Here is a 21109-nt window from a genome sequence, read left to right as displayed (position 1 = left end):
CGCCCTGCCCTCCTTCACGTGATGCCACCAGGGGGCAGCGCAGGGCCTTGGCTGCCTCCACAGCTGGAGGGCACTGTCTCCAGCCTGAGCCTAGAGGGTTCTTTCTCTGGACTAGCAGTGCCTAGCTGGTGGAAATGCCAGCTCACTTAAGCCACACCCTCACATGCCTTAATGCCCTAACATCCTAAGCTCGGAATCAGCCCTGGAGGCTCTGAATACACCCCATCTCTGAGTCCTCAGAGAGGAAAGAAAGGGAGCATTGCTGCTTCCCTCCCCACAGGACCTGAGAAACAGTCAAGGAGAGAGAACTGGTTTCCAACATGGGTGAGACCCAGCTCGGTGCTGCCATACACTGTCCCAGTGCCTCGTAGCTGACTGGGTGTGGTCCCAGGAGCCCAACCCTAGGCTGTCTCAGCCTTTGCACAGGACTTGTGGACCCAGAAGATACAGGTGGGGAAAGCCATGGGTCTCCATTCAGGGACTAGCGCAAAGATTTGGAGTGACTGCAGGCCTCTGCCTGTGTGTGTGGCAGAATGACCCTAGAGGTCTGGGGCACTGGAACCCCACCAGCTAGGTAGAGGCAAGTCAGAGACCAGCTTCTGGCTGCACTTTGGACGGCGAGGCATTTCCCCCACCCTGGGCCCCAGGATCCAAGGGCCTGGGAAGTTGGGAATGGGACTCTCATATTTCCATAGCACACAGGAGGGCTGGGCCAGGGTGGAGGTGGGAACCCAGAGTGCTTTGGGGATCCCAAAGAATACAGCGGGACTGAGAAGCGCCAGCCTTTGGAGAAGGGCCTCTTCTTCCCCCGCCGCCTAGGGGAAGGAAGAATGGGGCCGCCCTCCTCCGCCGCGGGCGGGGCTGCCCGGACCCGGCCCGGGTGGGGGGGAGGGCTGCCGGGCCCAGGAAGGGGGCGGGGCGGCCGCAGTGACGCGGCGGGCGACGGGGAGGGACAGCAGGGGCACCGGCGGGCAGACCTGGAGGAAGGTCGGGGCCATGGGCCCGCGCTTCGCCTCCAGAGGGTCCGGCCACCGCTGGAATCCGAGGCCGGGGCTCGGGGCGCTGGGGGCTCTGACCCGCCGCCCGTCCGCCCCCGCCCGTACCGGGTGAGGGGCGCCCGCCCTAAACTAGAGGTGAGCCGGGACGTTGGCGGGCGGGCCAAGAGCACGGCGGGGGACGGGGACGCCGGGGAACAGAGGGAAGTGGAGACAACGGGGGCCTCTCGCCTGCTCAGTAGGTGCGAGGTGTAGGTAGGGGCTGCAGCGAAATCGGGGCGCACGTGGACGAAGGGGGGTCTCTCGGGGGGGGGGGCCCGTGGGATACTTCTGCCTCAGCCCGAAGAGGGGTCAGCCCTCGGTAAGGATGATGGGGCGGTTGCGTAGACAAGTGCCGGGGGTCCAGATAGGATGCTGGGAAGGGGAGAGTTGGGGACTGGGCTGCCGGCCAGGGTGGGGGAAGGCAGGTCTAGGGGGCGGAGGTGTTAGTTATCTGGTCTTTGAAGGTAGGTTCGGGGGCGGGGGGTGGGGAACACTGACAGATGCTGAGAGGAGGGGTGCACGGGGCTGCTCCGCGTAGAGGCACCCCGGGGGACAAGGTTCTAAGTGGACGTCCAAGAGTGGGGGACACGGGACCGACTCGGGGAAAGGGATGCAGAGGGCGGGCCCCGAGGGGCCGGTTGTGGAAGGCGGGCCCGGAAGGAGGGGCCCGGAGGTTCCTGGGGGCGGGTCCCCGAGGGATGCCGTTCCGAGGGGCTTGGACGCGGACGCGGCCGAAGAGGCGAGGCTGGCCAGCCAGCCCGCCGGCCTGAGCCCGCGGCTCCGGGGGGCCAGCGTCAGCGCGTGGTTGCCGTGGCGATGGGCGGGCGGGGGGCGGGGGCTGCGCGGAAAAGAGGTCAGCGCTCAGCCTCGCCGAGGCTCCCGGCCCCCCGCGGCGCTGGCTGCAGAGCTGGGCTCGCCTCTGCCTCCCCTGCGGCGAGCCCGGGCATGGGGTCGCCGGGCCCGAGCCCCTCGGCCCTCGCGCAGGGCTCGGGGCCGCGCGCCGCCGCCCCGCACTGACGGCCGCGCGGTGTCCTGCGCCAGCGGGAAAGGAGGCCGCGCACCGCCGGCCGAGCGCCTTCAGGATGCTCATCAAGGAGTACCACATTCTGCTGCCCATGAGCCTGGACGAATACCAGGTGGCCCAGCTCTACATGATCCAGGTGAGGGCGGTGGGAAGTAGGCGACCAAGGCGCGGGGTGGGGGGAGGTATGCTTCATGTTGGGTATCCGCAGGAGCGCGCAGGCCGCACCTGGGACCGGGGGCCGGGCCCAGCTCAATCCCCCTCCAGTCCCGCTCTGGGGCTTGGAAGGGCTCAGGCCAGAGGAGGAAAGAGAGCTTCCCCGGTCGGATGTGGGGGAGGGGTGGTGGTGGTTAAAGTCTGTGGGAAGAGCGGCAGGAGGGCCTAGTGGTGCCTCCCCACCCCAAGTGCCCAGCCCCAACTGTGCGCTCAGCCCCCATCTGACCTCCTTTAATCCTCCTTAGAATGTGTAATCCTTTGGGCGTAAGCAAAGCAGCGCATGAGGATGCAAAAGAGCGGGAGGCAGAAAGTGGGGAGCGGTCCCAGGTGGTAGGGAAAGACTGGGAGGGGTTCCCAGAGGGTGAAGGACCTTGGCAGCCCCAGGCGGTCAGGGAGATGGGCCGAGGATCAGGCCCCAAATCTGTCATAGAGAGGAGCAGGCAGGGACCCCAGATGCTGAGGTCTGGGCTAAGAGGAAGGGGGTAGAGGTCTGGCCCTGGACGTCGGGAAGAATGGGCCAGAGCAGGCTCTCAGGGAGGGGAGAGGGTTGGTGCCCGTTCCAGACGTACTCCCCAGAAATGTGGGACCAGAGTCTGAGCAGGCAAGGGGGCTGGGATCTGGCGTCAGAGGGTTAAGTGGGCCAAGTTCAAACTCCAGAGCTATGTAAGGACGGGATCTGAGTGCTCTCCAACTATGAGGGGTGTGGCAGGAGCTGGTGTTGGGGTCCTAGAAAGGTGGGGGCCCCTTTTACTCTCCTGGATTCTTCCAGCCCACCCACCCTGGCCCCGTGCCGGCAGCACACGCAGCATGCGCCCACCTCAGGAGCTTCCACTGGCTTCCCCTCTGCCTCAGAATAGTGCCCCCACCTCACACCGGCTCAGCACCCTCCCTTCCCCCAGGTCATCTTCAGATCAAGGTCATGTCTTCTCATTGAGGCCTTCCCTGACCATCCCATCAAAATTGCAACGCCCAGCCCTATCCCCCTTACCCTAGTCTGTGCTTTCTTTTTACCACAGCACTTAGCACCTTCTGATTTGCTTTTTTTTGTTTTCTGTCTGCTATCTGTCTCCCTCCACTGGAGTAAGTTGCACAGGGGCCTGCAGGGGTCTTTGTTCTGTTACATCAACAGATCCCAATTAACATACTCTGAAACAATGCCTGGAATAGAGCAGACAACAAATACCTGAATGACTGAATGAGTCCTGGCTTGCAGAACCCCATAGGGGACTGGACAGTGGCTGTAATCCTGACCCCAGGAGCTACAGGGGACCAGGGTCGGGTTTCAGAGAGTTAGAACGGCTGGGACTAGGGCCTCAGAGCTGCACAGGGGACCAGGCCTAGCTTGGGATCCCATCCCAGGAGCTGATCTGGGGCTGAGCTGCCCGTTCTACTCTTGCCCTGGGCTGCAGAAAAAGAGCCGAGAAGAGTCAAGTGGTGAGGGCAGTGGCGTGGAGATCCTGGCCAACCGGCCCTACACGGATGGGCCCGGTGGCAGTGGGCAGTACACACACAAGGTGTACCACGTGGGCTCCCACATCCCAGGCTGGTTCCGGGCACTGCTGCCCAAGGCCGCCCTGCAGGTGGAGGAGGAATCCTGGAATGCCTATCCCTACACCCGCACCCGGTGAGTGGGTGGGGCAGGTCTGGGGCCAGGAGGGGAACAGCCCTGGTGGGCACAGCCATGACCCTCACCCCCACCCTCTGCCCAGGTACACCTGCCCCTTTGTGGAGAAATTCTCCATTGAAATAGAGACCTATTACCTGCCTGATGGGGGGCAGCAGCCGAATGTCTTCAACCTGAGTGGGGCTGAGCGGAGACAGCGCATCCTGGGTGAGGCCTGGAGCCAGCGAGGGGGACCGTGGAGTCCCTCTCAGGACACCTGCCACCTCAACAGGCGGCCTCTGACAAGTCCCAGGGTCTCTCCCGGTCTAGGCTTCCTGTGCATGAAAAGCTGCCCTCCCAATCCCGAGGTGGGGGAGGAATGGCAGGGGCCGGAGGGGGCTGGTGTTGCTCAGTGCTGCCGGAACCCCCCCCCAGATACCATCGACATCGTGCGGGACGCAGTGGCCCCAGGCGAGTACAAAGCGGAAGAAGACCCCCGGCTGTACCGCTCGGCCAAGACAGGCCGAGGACCGCTGGCTGATGACTGGGCCCGCACAGCAGCCCAGACGGGGCCCCTCATGTGCGCCTATAAGCTGTGCAAGGTTGAGTTCCGCTACTGGGGCATGCAGGCCAAGATTGAGCAGTTCATCCACGATGTCGGTGAGCGCCCAGCCTCGGGAGGTTCTATGTACTCAGCATGCACCAGGCCGCGCGTTTGAGCCAGGGATGCTCCCAGTCTACTGGGGACACAGAAACATAAAGCCGTCATTTCCATTTGATGTGGTGGGCACTGAGGCAGAGGGGAGCCGCACAGCCTAGCTAAGGGCTGGGGGAGCCTAGCCTTGAGGTACGGGTGAGAGTCAGGCGGGCAAGAAGCTGACAACGTGATCTCTGAGGTCCACGCTGGTTCTGACATTCAGAGGTGCTGCTTCTCATCCATTAAAATTCTAAGACTCTCCAGTGTCCTGTGGGTCAAGCGAGACTTAGAGACCTCAGGAGGGTCACCAGCTCTAACCTGCAACACGCTAAGGAGTGCAGGCCAAAGCTGCGACTCTGTCGTTCTCTCCGAGTCCCATCCTTTGGCCCTGGTATCCAGGAGGCCCTGTTTCATGCCCCCCCCCTAAAACTAACCCCAGCACTCCTGTGGCTCAGCCCTGTCCCACCTCCCAGGTCTGAGGGTGGACCACCTGCAGGTAGAAGGATGGGGGTGTCCAGGGACCTGGGTTCCATTCCACCACGGACCCTCATGGAACCTCTCCTCCAGGGAGCTACTTCCTATCTTTGCGCCTTAATTTTCCCTTCTGTAAGTGAGGAAGAGGTTGGGCCAGATAGTAAAAAGCTAATATTGATCACCACATGCCCAATTCTCTGCTAATCACTTCCCATGCAAGATCTCCTTTAACACCCCCAACACCCCTCAAGGTAAGGACAATTATTAGCCCCATTTTACAGATGAGGAAATTTAGCTCAGAGAGTAATACAGGCACCTTGTCTTAAATTTGGAAAAATGCCCAAAAGCACAAATTAAAAAAATGAAACTCACCCACATATAACCACTATTAAGATTCTGATGTATTTCCTTCCAGAAGTTTATAACAATAATTCAATCAGTATGACTTTATTTCCTAGATATTGAAGTCTCTAACTTTATTCCTCTGCTTAGGATGAAAATATCCCAGAATGGGTATCATGTTTTGCTTCATTAAGTGCCAACACTTCCATTAACTCTTAACACCTTCATTACCCATCAACAATTTCATTAACTATCAACGCCTTAATTGTTAACTCTTCTGAAGAAGTCAGCAGGAAGCCAGCTGAAAGAAGCAAGAACAAACATTGCTCCCAGCTTCCCAGGGTGTCTGGGGTGGGCTCAGCGCTCAGAGTTGGGGTGTCCAGAGGGATAAAAGGAGGCAGTGAGCAGGGAGGGAGGTGGGGCAGGAAGACAAATGCCCCAGTTTCCACTCCCGTCTCCCGGACAGTGCTCACCCTGCCCTACTTTGTGGCCCTGGGTGGGTGGTGTGCCCAGGGGAGCCATTACCTGAACTCGTGGGCTGGGCATGTGGCTGCAGTGGCAGGGAAACTCAGGGCTGGGGCGTGTGGGTGGGGAGGGCATGGCTTTGATGCCTGGGCGCCTACAGGTCTGCGTCGGGTGATGCTGCGGGCCCACCGCCAGGCCTGGTGCTGGCAGGACGAGTGGACAGAGCTGAGCATGGCTGACATCCGGGCACTGGAGGAAGAGACCGCCCGCATGCTGGCACAGCGCATGGCCAAGTGCAACACAGGCAGTGAGGGGCCCGAGGCCCAGCCCCCCGGGAAGCCAAGCACTGAGGCCCGGGCTGGGGCCAGCCATGCTGGCACCCCCGATGGGCCCGAGGTCCCCCCAGGCCCCGATGCCTCGCCCGATGCCAGCTTCGGCAAGCAGTGGTCCTCATCCTCCCGTTCCTCCTACTCGTCCCAGCATGGAGGTGAGGCTGAGGCACAGGGACGGGAGGGAGCAGCCCTCAGGCTGGACTCCCAGGCTGAGGCCAATGTGGCCCTGCAGGGGGCGTGTCTCCCCAGACTTTGTCCGAGTGGCGCATGCAGAACATCGCCCGAGACTCTGAGAACAGCTCTGAGGAGGAGTTCTTTGATGCCCACGGTCAGCACCCCAGACCTGTTGGGGGGAGGGGGGGCCCCTGAGCAGCTCCCGCCAGCCCATGACGCAGCCCCTGCTCCCTTCAGAAGGTTTCTCGGACAGTGACGAGGTTTTCCCCAAGGAAATGACCAAGTGGAACTCCAATGACTTCATCGACGCCTTTGCCTGCCCCACGGAGGCAGAAGGGGCGCCAGGTAAAGATCCCGCATCCATTTGCCAGCCACCAGCACTCCGTATGCGGTGGGGACTTGGAGAACAACTCATTCCTAAGTTTCATGGGGTCCTAAGATGAATGTCAGTCCAGAAAGGGTGCTCGTTAAATACACAGACGACTAATGAGCAGATATGGGTGGATGGATGGATGTGTGGCGTGTATTCAGGGTTCAGACACAGCACAAAGAATGGAGGAATTCATTTGGAGTCCAGGAAGGCTTCATGTGGGAGGTGATGTCTAAGCTGGATTTTGAAGGCTTGGACAAGCTCTGTCCAAAAGAACTTTCTGAGATGATGGAAATGTTCTAACCACTAGCCACATGTGGCTAGCAAGTACTTGAAATGTGGCGAATGGGACTGAGGAACTGAATTTTGTATTGTATTATATTTTAATTCATTTCCGTTTAAATAGGCACATGTGACTAGTGGCTACCATATTGGACAGGGCAGGATTAGAAGGAATTTTCCAGGCAAACAGGCCTTGTGTGGAGAAGCATGCCTGTCAGCAGCAGGACTAGCCGTGTGCAAAACCGCAGAAACATGAAATGACCTGGGAGGGTCGGGTGAGAGGAGAAGATCAGAGGAAGATGGGGGGCGAGGGCGGGTGCTCAGGCAGACAGCAGAGCGGGGGTACCTGAAGTACCAGACGAGGGGATCCCCACAGACCCCTCAGTCCCCTTCACTGGCTTTCCCCATCCTGCAGACCCTGGAACCGAGTCCACCAAAGATATCGGGGATGGGGCCCGAGCACCCAGGGACCCGGAAGTGAGTATGGTTGGCCACCCCGCGCCTCATTCTGCCAACCCACCGGCCAGGCCACTGCTCTGACATCCCTGGCACACCCCCCCCCCCCCCCTGTGCCCCGCAGGGCCCGGATGGAGTGGGGGAACTGGGGGCGGAGACATGCGCAGTCCACGCCCTCTTCCTCATCCTGCACAGCGGCAACATCTTAGACTCAGGCCCTGGAGACACCAGCTCCAAGCAGGCGGATGTGCAGACGCTGAGCCTGGCCTTCGAGGCCATCACCCGCGTCCACTTCCCCGAGGCCCTGGGCCACGTGGCGCTGCGCCTGGTGCCCTGCCCACCCATCTGCGCCGCTGCCTATGCCCTTGTCTCCAAGTACGGGTCAGGGGTGGGAGGGTGGGGGACACACAGGGTCCCCAAGGTGTGGACAGCCACTTGGGGGCTCCTGGGACCGGAGAGGCCCCATGGGGGGAGGGGGAGGAGGCCAGGAAGCCAAACACCTGGGCTAGTGACCTACCCAGCTGGATTTCAGTTTCTGGTCAATGGCTCCATTACAAAGGCCTCTGGGATACTGATGGTCCCCACAAAGGCCCTCCAGTGCTAGGACTTGCCAACAGGTCAAGGGGACTTAGAGGGGGCAGTGGAGGGCCTGGAGGCCCCCCACCCATCCATTATACCCCCTCCTCCTACAGCCTGAGCCCCTACAGCCATGACGGTGACAGCCTGTCCCGCTCCCAGGACCACATTCCACTGGCTGCCCTGCCGCTGCTGGCCACCTCATCCTCCCGATACCAGGGCGCTGTGGCCACGGTCATTGCCCGCACTAACCAGGCCTACGCCGCCTTCCTGCGCTCATCTGAGGGTGTCGGCTTCTGCGGGCAGGTCAGGAGTTAGGGATGTTCCCGGGGAACTTGCCGCGGGAGCCCCCCATCCTCCTGCCTCTGCTGCAGCCCCTCCTGATGGCGCGGCCCTCCCACCCAGGTGGTGCTGATAGGGGATGGCGTCGGTGGAATCCTGGGCTTTGACGCACTCTGCCACAGTGCCAGCGCGGGCACTGGGAGCCGCAGCAGCAGCCGCCGAGGAAGCACGGTCAGTGTGGCTGGACCCGCCTCCTCAGGAGGCAGGTGTCTCCCCGGCTCTAGTTCTCTGCCCCTGGAACATGACCTCTCTCCGGCCTGTCCCCTGCTGCCGCACTCCACCTCCTCTGGGGCTCTACTCTTTGTTTAAGCCCCTGCCCAACCCCTAAGCCTCTTCCCTCACTGCCAAATAAGTAGAAATCGACTGTCTCCAGTCCTAAGGCTCTTTCTGTCCCCTATTCCGTCTAGAACAATGAGCTGCTCTCCCCGGAGGTTGGCCCAGTGCGGGATCCCCTGGCAGATGGGGTGGAGGGACTGGGCCGGGCCAGCCCGGAGCCCTCAGTGCTGCCTGCCCAGCACACCCACGGCGACATGGCCAGTCCTGAGCCTGAGGGCTCTCAAAACAGGTGACATTCCTGCCCCATCAACCCCAAACTGGGCTTGTGCTGGGCTGTGGAAGCAGCAGCACTGAGCACTCTCCTCCCCCTCCCCCAGCCTGCAGACGGTCCCCCCAGCCACCTCCTCTGGGGAGCCCAGGCGGGCAAGCACAGCCTCCTGTCCACCCGCTGCCACCTCTGAGGTTCCTGATGGTCTCACCAGTGCCACCCGCCTTGACTTCAAGGTCTCCGGCTTCTTCCTCTTTGGCTCCCCTCTGGGCCTGGTGCTGGCTCTGCGGAAAACCGTGATGCCCACGCTGGAGGGTGAGCCCTCAGGGTGGGGGTGGGCTTCACCTGCCCCTCCCCCATCTCCTCTTTGTTTCACCTGAAATGGGGGTGTTTATACCATTCCCCACTGTACAAACAAATGGCTTGGCTAGAGAGGGAAAACCTGAGGCCCAGAAAGAAGGGACTTGCCAAGGCCAAGTGTCCCAAAGTGCAGCAGGAGGAACGCATACCCACAGATGCTCTTCATGAGAGGGGCTCCAACGGGCATGGGGAACGCTTCATCTTGAACATCAGCAAATCGAAGGCCCTGATCTCTTTTTAGCCGAGAGACCTGTCTCACTTTTAAGCAGGACCCTGGTGACCTCCCAAGGAGAAGAGCCTGGGTGGGAAGTGCTGGTTCAGGGTCACATAGCATGTCAGGGTGCTGCTTCCCACAACCCCTACCTCCCAGTATGCCCAGCTGAATCCCCTCCCCCCTTTATCTTCTGGGTACCAGTGGCCCAGATGCGGCCAGCCTGTGAGCAGATCTACAACCTCTTCCATGCGGCCGACCCCTGCGCCTCCCGCCTTGAGCCCCTGCTGGCCCCCAAGTTCCAGGCCATTGCCCCACTGGCTGTGCCGCGCTACCAGAAGTTCCCCCTGGGAGACGGCTCATCCCTGCTGCTGGGTATGCCGCCGACCAAAGTAAAGGGGAGAAAGAGGAGGGCACCAACAGTGAGGGATAGGTGTGGGCCCCCCTCTCCCAAGAAGACATGAGGTAGTCCCCACATCATCGGTACTCTCTCATGTCACCACTCCCAGGACCAGGGAGCCCTCCCCTGGCCCCTTGGGCAGTCTGGATCCCCAAGACCCTCTAACATTCTCTGCCCAGAAGTTGGGGGCAGTGGTGACAACTGGGCTGAAGGGAGGAGGTGGTGACACTGAGAGCAGCCGCCCACCACCGGGGCGGGGAGAGGGGCTGCTGTGTCTGTGTGTAGGGATGCATTGCGTCTCTGCATGCACTTGTGTTCGTGTATTGGTTTGGGGTGTGTACTCGTGCTCTTGCAAGTGAGTAGCCATTTGGCCCCATGAGACAAGTGGGCCTGGGTCCAGGTGGTGGCGGCAGTCATGCCGGCAGGAATGCAGCTGGCCGTTGGGGTGAGCTAACAGGAGAGGATGCCCCCACCCTTCACCTCCACCCAGATGTGGGGCAGTTCAGCCTCAGCCAAGACCCAACCAGGGAGGGCTGGCAGGGGAGATGGTGGAGGGAGGGGCGCCGGGCTGTCCTGGAACCTTGGGTGGGAAGACAGGAGGGCGGCCTGGCCCAGCCCGCCACTGAGGTCGCCCGTCCAACCCACAGCTGAGACTCTGCAGACCCACTCAGGCCTCTTTCTGGAGGAGCTGGAGATGTTGGTGCCCTCAACACCCACCTCTGCCAGCGGTTCCTTCTGGAAGGGCAGTGAGCTAGGCAATGATCTCCCAGCCCAGCCAGCTGCCCCCAGCACCACCAGTGAGGTGGTTAAGAGTAAGTCAGCCGGCCACCCAGCCTGGGGAGGGAATACTTATGCCACCTTCAAAGCCCAGCTGAAACATCCTTGCCCCCAGCATTTGCTCTGGAATGAGGGTGCCCTAGCACCCAACTCCAGACCCAGCAGGGTTGGCAGAAAAGAGGGAGGGAAGAGCATTAGGGGCCAGATGGGTGGGCGTGGGGTGGGAGACCACCCCTGACTCACTGCCCACCGTGGCCGTACAGTCCTGGAGCGCTGGTGGGGGACCAAGCGGATTGACTACTCACTGTACTGCCCTGAGGCGCTCACCGCCTTCCCCACCGTCTCGCTGCCCCACCTCTTCCACGCCAGCTACTGGGAGTCAGCGGATGTGGTGGCCTTCATCCTGCGCCAGGTGGGCCCAGGGGTGCGGGGTGGGAGAGGGAACCGGACAATGATAGGGAGCCGTGGGCTGGGGGAGGGGCAGCCCCAGGCACCCTGCCCCCCTTCACGTGGCCTTGCGGGTCCGATTCTTCGCAGGTGATTGAGAAGGAGCAGCCACAGCTGACCGAGTGCGAGGAGCCATCCATCTACAGCCCGGCCTTCCCCAGGGAGAAGTGGCAGCGCAAACGCACCCAAGTCAAGATCCGGGTACGTGCCCTGCCCCTCGAGCCCTCAAGAGCGAGGCCCTGCCTACTCTCCCCAGGATCCCCGCCCCTCAAGACCTTCCGGGGTCCAATCCCGCCGGCTGGCCCTGGGTCCTGGGTCCTGGCCCCACCTCCTCATGCCTCGGCCCCGCCCCTGGGTACCAACTGGTCTCCTCCCCTAACCACCCCCCCCACCTCCTCATCCTCTGCACCCCATCCTGTCATGCCTCCGCCCCCTCGGAACCGCTCTCCACACAGAGGCCCTCATGGCCTCAGATCGGGGTCAGCAAAAGCGCCCACCCCTCGGGCCTCGCCCCTCTCTCGCAGCGACCCCGCCTCCTCCAGGCCGAGCACCCCAGTCTGAGTGCGGGTCCCCCTCACCAGCACCTCCCGCATCCCTGTCACCTCTTTGCTGCGGGCTCACGCCGTCTCCTCCCGCCAGAACGTCACTTCCAACCACCGGGCGAGTGACACGGTGGTGTGCGAGGGCCGCCCCCAGGTGCTGAACGGGCGCTTCATGTACGGGCCCCTGGACGTGGTCACGCTCACCGGAGAGAAGGTCAGGACACAGAGGCCTCAGTCCCGGGTAGACGGGCCGCCCTCGGGCCGCCCTCGCCCCAAGCGGGAGGTCCGGGTGCTGCCTCCTGTCCCACGGATAGCTCCCGGTCACACCAGGTTGAGCCCCCAACCCCGTCCACCCCCAACGACAGGCCCGCCTCGGCCCTCCTCCGCTCAGCGTCAGGGGGACCCTCTCGCCCCCTCTCCCTGCTAGGTGGACATCTACATCATGACGCAGCCGCTGTCAGGCAAGTGGATTCACTTTGGCACCGAGGTCACCAACAGCTCGGGCCGCCTCACCTTCCCGGTGCCCGTGGAGCGTGCGCTGGGTATCGGCGTTTACCCGGTGCGCATGGTGGTCAGGTGAGCGCGGGGGCGGGCCGGCCCTCTGCGGGGCGGGGCTCCTCTGGGCCCCGCCCCCATGTTGCTCAAGCAGCCCTTGGGCCCTAGGGGCGACCACACGTACGCTGAGTGCTGCCTGACGGTCGTGGCCCGCAGCACCGAGGCCGTGGTATTCAGCATCGACGGCTCCTTCACCGCCAGCGTCTCCATCATGGGCAGCGACCCCAAGGTGCGCGCCGGCGCCGTGGACGTGGTCAGGTAGGAGCGGCCACCCGGCTCCCGGTGGTGACTGGTCTCCACCCCGGGGCGCGTGGAGCTGACCGCCGCCCCACCCTGCAGGCACTGGCAGGACGCGGGCTACCTGATCGTGTACGTAACGGGCCGGCCCGACATGCAGAAGCACCGCGTGGTGGCCTGGCTGTCACAGCACAACTTCCCCCACGGCGTAGTCTCCTTCTGCGATGGCCTCACCCACGACCCGCTGCGCCAGAAGGCGGTGTTCCTGCAGAGCCTGGTGCAGGAGGTGCGGCGACGGGGGAGGGTCCCGTCCCCGCCGTTGCCCCGGGAGGAGGCCCATCTGGTCTCACCCCCATCGGCCCCCGAACCTAACAGACCGCCAAGGCCCTCGCGGTCCGGGGCCCCTTGTCCTTGGGGCCAACTAAAGAGATAGGCCGGTCCCGACCCCAGCCGGACCTGGTGAGGTAGACCATATGGCCTCGACCCGAAACATTCCGAACCGGATGCCCACCAGACCCCACCCCCTGCCTCACGACTCTGCCCCCCGGGGCTGCTGATTGGCCTCTCTGGCCACAGGTGGAACTGAACATCGTGGCCGGCTACGGGTCCCCCAAAGACGTGGCCGTATATGCGGCACTGGGCCTACCCCCGGGCCAGACCTACATCGTGGGCCGCGCCATGCGGAAGCTCCAGGCGCAGTGCCAGGTGAGGACCAAGTGAAGGTGGGGACTTCGAGCCAGCTGGGGAGTGGGAGCCTGGGTCTGGGCCAGAAGGACCAGCCGTGTGTTAAGAAGCACCTAAGGGGGGCGGCTGGGAGAAGGATGCTGGCATCAGGGAACCTGGGCTCCTCCTAGGACAGGGGTCACAAGCAGCTTGGAGGTGCCGGGCAGGCCGGGATTGATAATATGCTCAAGACCTTGAGCACTGGTTCCACTTTGGCACGGTCCTGGGCATAGGCCTTGACCTTTCTGAGCCTCAGTTTCTCGTCTGCAAAATGGAAGTGATAAGATGGACCAGACCTCAACAGCTATCGTGAAGAGCACGTGATTTACTGCATATCAGCATGCACGGGGCTGGGCACAAAGCAAGTGCTTGCTAAACGTTAGCTGCTGTTATTTCCCTCCAAAATCCCATTCTACAGATGAGGAAACTCAAGATGAGGCCCAGAGAGGGGCGGAGCCAGGAGTAAAGGTCCCCTGGCTCAGCCTGGGGTTGGTCAGGCTGTGCCAGGCCCATAATGCAGCCAGCACTGCCCAGGGTCCCTGGGGAGGACAGGTGAGGGCAGCGTGTGGGCCTGAGACCAGCCATCCCCTCATCCCTGCCCACCTCTGCCCCCAGTTCCTGTCAGATGGCTATGTGGCCCACTTGGGCCAACTGGAGGCCAGCTCCCACCCTCATGCCCCCGTGGGACCCGCGAGGGCTGCCCTGGCCAAGAGCAGCTATGGTGGGGCCGCCCCTGTGGACTTCCTCCGAAAACAGAGCCAGCTGCTTCGCTCGAGGGGCCCCAGCCAGGCAGAGCGGGAGGGCCCAGGGACGCCGCCCACCACCCTGGCGCGCGGCAAGGCCCGAAGCATCAGCCTCAAGCTAGACAGCGAAGAGTGAGGCCCAAACTGTGGCTGGACTTGGGTTATTTACTCACACACTTGAGAGGCCCAAGTGGCCGCATGTGGAAGACTGGGCCCCCAGCCCCACATCCTGCCTCTCTGTTTACCCCTCGGTGTTAGCTCCCTTTCATGTTGGGGGGACCCAGCCCTGGGGGGGGGGGGGAGGGAGCAGCAAGGGCCCAGAGGCTTTTCCAGTGTGTGTAAATCCATGAAAATAAACACCACCTGCATCCCACCCGATTGCCCACCTGCTTGGCATCACAGGGCGGCCCAGCCCCCAGTTTCCAGTTCAAGAGAGATGCTGAAGGGCAAAGAGGGGCCAGGATGTGCCCAGGGTCACGCAACGGGTCAGAGGACAGGGCCAGGATTGGGGCCTGGAGAGTCAGCCTAGCCCCGCCCTCCCCTCACCACCTGGGCTGGCCTTTCAGTTCCCAGGGGCCCACACTTGGCTTCTCACTGGAAGCTCTGCCTGCATTAGCTGAGGCCATGGGATCAGAGGGGAGAGGGCTGCGCTGGGATCCCGCCTCACCCGGACACTAGGCCCCCTGGCTGGCACTTGCTTCGTCTCCCCCTTAAGACTGACTGAAAGCTCCCAGGCACCTTAGCCCTGGCCCGCGAGAAACACTTCCTTTGTGACAGAGACCACCCTCACTTCTCTGTCAGGGACACGGAGGCCCAAAGAGATCTCAGGGTTGGTGAATGGGGACCTGGGATTAGAACCCCAATTCTTTGCCTCCCCAAACCACCCAAGGACCAGGAAATGAGGGGTGATGACCCCAGCTCTCTCAATGGATCAGCTCGGCAGGCCCAGAGAGAGAGAGAGAGAGAGAGATAAATAAGGCCTTTATATACAGAGAAGCATGGTACAGTGGGGGCGGGGGGGCTGTTAGCAGCAGCAGTGAGCTGGGCGGGGTGGCTGGGCCAGCAAGGCCCTGTCAGTGGGAGAAGATGCCCCGGAAGCGGGCCCTGTCCTCCTCGTCCTTCTGCCGGATTCTTGCCTCGAGGGCCCGCAGCTCGCGGCTCACGACGGGCGCCAGGGCGGGGTCCAGCTCCAGCACCTTGGCAAAGTCAGCCTGGGCCTCCTGGGCATTCCACACTGCCGCGTGCGCCTTGCCCCGCTTGAAGTAGGCCTTGACGTTGTCTGCAGGGGGTGCCAGTGGGCAGCAGGCACACAAGGGCATGAAGGGGGGACCAGCCAGCTGCTTAGCTTGACTTCTGGCACCAGGGGCCCATCGTGGGACGGAGCCCATGAGGATGCCAACCCCACCCCGAACCCCCATTCACATCTCACTGGCGCAGCAGGGCCCATGGCCCTGCCTGGGTAGATGATAGTTGGTCGGGTTCCCACGGGACTTCAGAATGGGGGTGATATTAAAGGCCCAGTTTCGTGCCCCGGTGCCCAGTGGTTACGGAGGAGGCTGCTGTACTGACCACCCGCTGGCCTGCCCGGTGGCCCAGCGCCCGGTGCTCACCATCATACTTGTTGAGGATGGAGGAGCAGTGGTCCAGCACTTCGTAATACTCTTGGGCCGCCAGCTTGCACTGACAGTAGTTGAGCAGCAGAGGTGTGATCTGCGAATCCAGCTGGATCCAGTCAGGGGACCCAGGCTGTTCCTGGGGGCGTGGGGGAGGGAGAGGGCAAAAGATGCTGAAACCTGGGCCCCCTGGCCCCACCTCACCCCCCCCACTCACCCCCTGCAGCCTCCAGGCGGCACCTTCATCTGAAGGTTCTTGAGGCAGGCGATGGCGTCGTAGTACTTGGCAGCAGCCTCCTTCACGCGGCCCTCGCGGTACAACCGGTTGCCCTCCTGGTGTATGACCGGCACCGCCTTTGCCTTCTCCTCATCCGTCATCGCCCATGGGTCCTGCTGGTACGTGCCAGGATCCTCCACCTGCCGGGGTGTAGGCCAAGTCAGGGCCCAGGGCCAGCCTCTGGGCTGGCTGGGCCTGGGACATTGGATACCGGAAACAAAATCACTTGTTCATTCACTGACCATTCAACAAACGTTTATGTAGCATCTCCTACGTGCCCAGCACTGTGCCGGGTTCTAGAAATAGAGCAGTGAACAAGATGGTGAAAATCCCTGCCCTTGCAGAGACCTGAAGGAGAGGGAGGACACTGCCAGGGGTCCCACAAAGGTGTCCTTGTACCTGCCCCACCCCAAGCCCAACCAACAGTCAGTGAGCCCACCAACTCTGGGCAGGCAGGTGGGACCAGTACCCGCTCGGAAGCTGGGCAGTGGGAGTTTGGCGAGGTGCCTGGGGCTTGGTGGCCCCTCACCTTAAGCATCTCGATGTCGAAGATGAGAGGCTGGGGGTTCTGCTGCAGGGCGTCCAGATCGGCGTGGCCCAGGGAATTGTGCTCGTGCATCTGGGCGATGCCGCAGCAGTGCCGCTGGCCCTCCAGGGGGTCTTTGCCAGCTGCAATGTTGCGTAGACTCTTGGCCACCAGCGGATACAGGACCACATGCTGCCGGAGGGTGAGTGGGCACCAATGGGCCGGCTGGTCACCGTCCCAAGAGGCCCAGCCCCCTGCCCCATCACCATCTGAGAAAGGACACTGAGGCCCAGAGAGGGGCAGGAACTGGCTCAGCAGAAACAGGAGGGCGTTTCCCTCGGGACTCCTCCAGCCTCCCAGCCCTCCAGCCCGGTGCGGGCCGCAGCTCCTGCCACACTTTCGGGCCACCGAACCAAGGCAAGCACCTACCCCGCCAACCTCCACACAAACACACACTCCCGCTGTCAACCGGTCTCCCCTGTCCTTGCAAGCCCGGTGGAATTCTTACCTCTTCCCCTCTTCCTCCTCCCAGGCTTGCAGCCCACAAGCTGGGCTCCCCCCATCACTGGGGTCCCTCCACAGTCTGTTCCCAGCGTCTCTTCTGTGCTGCCCTATCCCCACCCCTTTCAGGGCGTATCTCCGAGGTGGGTTTAGGGCAGCAACCTCAAAACCCTCATGGGAGACCCTCAGGCATAGGGGACCTAGCTTTTTTTTGGCCACAAGGCTTGTGGGATATCAGTTCCCCGACCAGGGATTGAACCCAGGGCCACGGCAGTGAAAGCACTGAGTCCTAACCTCTGGAGCGCCAGGGAATTCCTGGGGACCTAGCTTTTGACCTTTCACTAGGAACATCTCCTGGGATGATGGGAGCCAGACCACCCTCACCCCAGTCTAACCAGCTCCTCTCACTGACCTTGCACAGGGCAGACTGCTCAGCTAACATTCATCCAGCCAGCAGATATGTTCTGAGTCTTGGCTCTGGGCTGGCCCACACTGCGCATTTTGAAGGTAAACAGGCCCAATCCCTGCCCTGAAGTAGCTTAGATGCAGACAGAGGACCAGATCCTGGCCATGCAGAGCATGAGGGGCTGGAGAACCCAGAGAAGGGGTTCAAGTCAACCGCCAGTAGTCAGGAAAGGCTTCCTGGGGGTGGTGACCCAGGAATTCAGTTTGAAGTGGGAGGGAGGATCTCGGCCGAGAAAGGGATGGAAACACAGGGAGGTGAGTGGGAGGGAGACCCTGCAGGGCCATGTGAGCATCTATGGCTTACACTTTAGCTCGACAGTGACCAGGAGCCAGAGGGGTTTGAAGTAAGGAGCTGTGTGGGTCATCGCATTTGAGAGCCAGTCCCTGGCTGCAGTCCAGCTAAGGGAGAGGAAAAGGTGGAATAGGGGCCAGGACGCCAGTGTCCTGGTGGTGCGGTGCCCTGGAGGTAATTGGTGGTGGCCTAGCCATTGGGCGCGGCCAGACAGATGCAGGCAGGCACAGGGCATCAGGTACCTTGATGTCGCAGCAGAACTGGGAGATCTCGCCCTCCCGCATGGTGCACACAATGGTCTCCCACACGGGCAGCTTGAACTTCTTGCCAATGATGAGCTCCATGGGCTTGCCACGCACCCGGCTGTCGTCCAGCACGGTGCCCTCCTCGTCACTGCGCAGAGTCCGGTAGTGGAACGTGGCCTGCGGGCCGCAAATGGGATCAGACAAGGGCACAGCCTTCCCCCATCCCCCAAGGACAAGCCCAGCTCGCAGCCTGCAGATGGCACAAGGGACAGGGCTCTCCCAGGGGTCACCGCCCAACCTTACACCTGGCTTTACCGCACCACCCAGGTGAGGATACTGTCACTGAGAGGGAAGGGGTCCAAATCACATGGCTAGTGGGTGGACGGGCTGCGACAGGAGCCCAAGCAGTCTGGCACTAATCATTCTTTCAACAAATATTTACTGAGCACCTACTACATGCCTGAGCTCTGTGCTAGGCCCAGCAGTGAACGAAACAGACACAAGTCCCTGCCCCTGTGGAGCTCACATGGAACTTCTAGAGGAAAGAGATGGGCCTCAAAATGTGCTGTGTGAGGTCGAGCTAAGTGCTATGGATCAGAAAACAAAATGCAGCAGGGTAAGGCAGGGTGAGTTTAGGGGGCAGGAGTCTCTGAGAGGACAACATTTAAGCAGAGATCTGAGGATCTGAGGGAGCTCCCTGGCGGTCCAGTAGTCAGGACTCAGTGCTTTCACTGCCGGGACCCGGGTTCGATCCCTGGTCGGGAAACTAAGATCCCACAAGCTGTGCTGTGTGGCCAAAACCCCCCCAGAGATCTGAAGGGAGAAGCAAACCAGGCAGATGCTGGGGTAGGAAGGGGTGAGAACTTTCTAGGTCAAGAGAATAGCAGGTGCAAAAGCCTTGCAGAGGGACAGTGTGTGGTGTGCTCACAAAACAGGAAGCCAGTGTAGCAGAAGCAGAGTGAATACGGGTGGGGAGTTGTGCATCACGGGGTCACCAGGTCAGCAAGGCTGGACCCCACAGAGCCTGCAGGCAGTGGTGAGGGGTTTGTTTTTATCACTCTGAGCTGGGAGCCAGTGGGTGGCTCCAAGCAGAGGAGGGACATGATGTGACGTGGGTTCTGCTGCTGCTGGGATGAGAACAGGCTGGAGCGGGGGGAGGACAGAAGCAGGAAGGTGGTTACTGCAATAACCCAGGAGAGAGACGATGGCGGCCTGGACCAGGGTGGTAGTGGCAGAAGTGGTGAGAAGTGGTCAGATCAGCGGTGTATTCTGAGGATCTTCTGTGGGAAGCGAGAGAACAGGAGGAGCCATGGAGACGGGGAGGTTTTGGCCTGAGCAACCAAAAGGCTGGAGGTGCCCTTAACTTAGATGGGAAGGCTTGGGGGGAGCAGGTGAAATTTGAGGTGCCAACCAGACATCCAGGTGGAGGTGGTGAGAAGGGAGCCGGATATCAACTTTAAAGGAGAGGGAAGGCTAGAGACAGACAGCTGGGAGTGGCCCAGGCATGGAGAGTTCTTTAAAAGAGATGAGCCTGGACGAGATCATCTCAGGGCGAGTGAAGAGAGAAGAGGTCTAAAGACGGAACCCTCCACAGGATATGGTTAGAGGAACCCACACTCTTTACCACCACACCTAGCCACTCCTCTGAGCTCTGTTTCCACATCAGTAAAATGGGGTCAACATTAGTACCTGTCCCTCTTGTGAGAATGAAAGAAAATAAACTTGTGAAGCATTTAGCACGGTGCTCATGTGAGCCCTCAATCGATGCCGGTGACTGGTTTTTAAATTTACCTGTACCTGTTCCTTCAGGGTCATTGTTCTCAGATCTTCACTATTTTTACAGTGTTCTCTCCAGCTGGTGTCTGTTCCATCCAGGATCTCCCTTGCCAGGACCTTCTTCAAGGCCACCAACCCCCCAGCCCATGGGGGGATCCACCCACATCCACGTCCCTTCTTGCATCTTGGTATCACTGATCACTAGGGCTGTGCAGCTCTGCCTCAAATCACTCACACTGAGCGAGGCTAGGATCTTTACCTGCTGGATCTCGGCACAGTAGCTCTTACTTTTGGTGGCCCCAGTATGTTTTAAATGTTAAACTGTTGTAGTTATCAACAAGGTATGTCACTTCAGTTATTTTGGGGGCCAGGATCTTTACTCATTCGCTCAAGATGCGTGTCCTATGTGACTGCTCTGCTGGGCACAGGGGCTGCCCCCAGGAGGCTCCTTACTCTACAGGCAAGTGGCAACAGGGAAAGGCCCTCCAGCAGGAGGGAACTGCATGAGCAGAAGCAGGTAAGCCTGGAGATGTACATTGTTTGGGGGAAGGGGCCGGAGAGGCTGCAGGTGGGGCCCTGCATGTGCAAAGGAGGAAGATGGGAGGCTCTTTATTTCCTAGCCCTTATCTGTCCCGAGCAATGCCACGAAGAGCACGCGGAAAGCTGCCAAAAGGATTCTGGTCTGGCAGACCCAACCTCTGGGCCTGTTTGTTCTCTCGGTTGGTGCGTCCCAGGGCCTCAATTTTCCCATCTAAGAAATGGGAGCTGGTCTGTGTTTTCAGAAGGCCCTTCGGTCTATAGATTTTGAGCCTTGCAAACCAAGGGCCCCTCCCAGAGCCCAGGTTTCCGGTTTAGGGTCTTCTCCAGCGCTGGGTCTGTGCAAGCAATAGGGTCAACCCTCCCACCTCCCGCAACCTGTTTATTAATGACTGACGGCCTCCCCAACCAATGTGGCCACACGGCCAAGCCAGGGGGCGGGGCAGACGCATCCGAATTCACCCTCTACCTAAATCCAGACCAATCAGCGTCGAGCTCGGCATGTGAGAGGTAGGGTCACCGACCACTGCTATCTGGGCATGCGCCATCTCTCGCCTACAGCCTCCTCCCGCCTCGCATGCGCACCGCGCCACGGACGGTTAAGGGAAGGGGATAAACACGAACCTTAGTTCCATCCTGAAAGTCAGGGAGCTCTCCTCGGCCCTCCTCTATAACACGCTTTTGGATCCCGTCCTCCCGGAGTCTTGCGATGATATCCGCCATCCTCCTTCCCCGCTGCTCTCTTTCGGCAACTTCCGGACTCGCTCGGCAGCTTCCGGACCTGCTTCGTCAATTTCGGCAACTTCCGAGCTGGCGCCATTTTGGCTAAGGGCAGACGCCGTAAAGGGCCTGAACGTGGAAACGGACAGTGATTGGTTCTCTGCGCTGCGGCTGAGCGCGCGGGTCTGACCAGGGGCGGGGCCTGAGACTGTCTAGGGGAGGTGAGAGAGG

At 61.1% G+C, this 21109-nt stretch overlaps 2 protein-coding genes across 4 annotated transcripts; one reads left to right on the top strand and one right to left on the bottom strand.

Moving 5' to 3' along the window:
• Positions 1–949: 949 nt before the first annotated feature.
• Positions 950–14299, top strand: PITPNM1 (phosphatidylinositol transfer protein membrane associated 1). Of its 2 annotated transcripts, none has more exons than XM_081241391.1 (24): positions 950–1133; positions 2079–2197; positions 3684–3898; positions 3984–4105; positions 4313–4537; positions 6016–6342; positions 6420–6515; positions 6599–6706; positions 7429–7490; positions 7594–7844; positions 8162–8351; positions 8451–8558; positions 8795–8952; positions 9041–9246; positions 9707–9877; positions 10550–10714; positions 10943–11091; positions 11217–11327; positions 11766–11882; positions 12096–12244; positions 12332–12481; positions 12563–12746; positions 13037–13165; positions 13799–14299. In XM_081241391.1, exons 2-24 carry the CDS (start codon positions 2120–2122, stop codon positions 14060–14062), a joined length of 3735 nt encoding a protein of 1244 aa, XP_081097517.1. In that variant the 5' UTR covers positions 950–1133; positions 2079–2119; the 3' UTR covers positions 14063–14299. The 2 variants fall into 2 exon arrangements, with proteins under 2 accessions (XP_081097517.1, XP_081097518.1); XM_081241392.1 differs by lacking the exon at positions 13799–14299 and adding an exon at positions 13602–13791.
• A 593-nt stretch (positions 14300–14892) lies between these two features.
• On the bottom strand, positions 14893–20939 carry AIP (AHR interacting HSP90 co-chaperone). Of its 2 annotated transcripts, none has more exons than XM_081241201.1 (6): positions 20783–20930; positions 17843–18022; positions 16346–16534; positions 15780–15956; positions 15537–15678; positions 14893–15205 (listed from the first exon to the last, which is right to left on the bottom strand). In XM_081241201.1, exons 1-6 carry the CDS (start codon positions 20879–20881, stop codon positions 15000–15002), a joined length of 993 nt encoding a protein of 330 aa, XP_081097327.1. In that variant the 5' UTR covers positions 20882–20930; the 3' UTR covers positions 14893–14999. The 2 variants fall into 2 exon arrangements, with proteins under 2 accessions (XP_081097327.1, XP_081097328.1); XM_081241202.1 differs by having other exon boundaries at positions 15001–15205; positions 15545–15678; positions 20783–20939.
• Positions 20940–21109: the final 170 nt, after the last annotated feature.

The sequence above is a fragment of the Mesoplodon bidens genome, assembly GCF_964165515.1.
Source record: "Mesoplodon bidens genome assembly, chromosome: 7".
Lineage (NCBI taxonomy): Eukaryota > Metazoa > Chordata > Mammalia > Artiodactyla > Ziphiidae > Mesoplodon > Mesoplodon bidens.
This window is presented reverse-complemented; position numbering and strand designations above follow the sequence as displayed.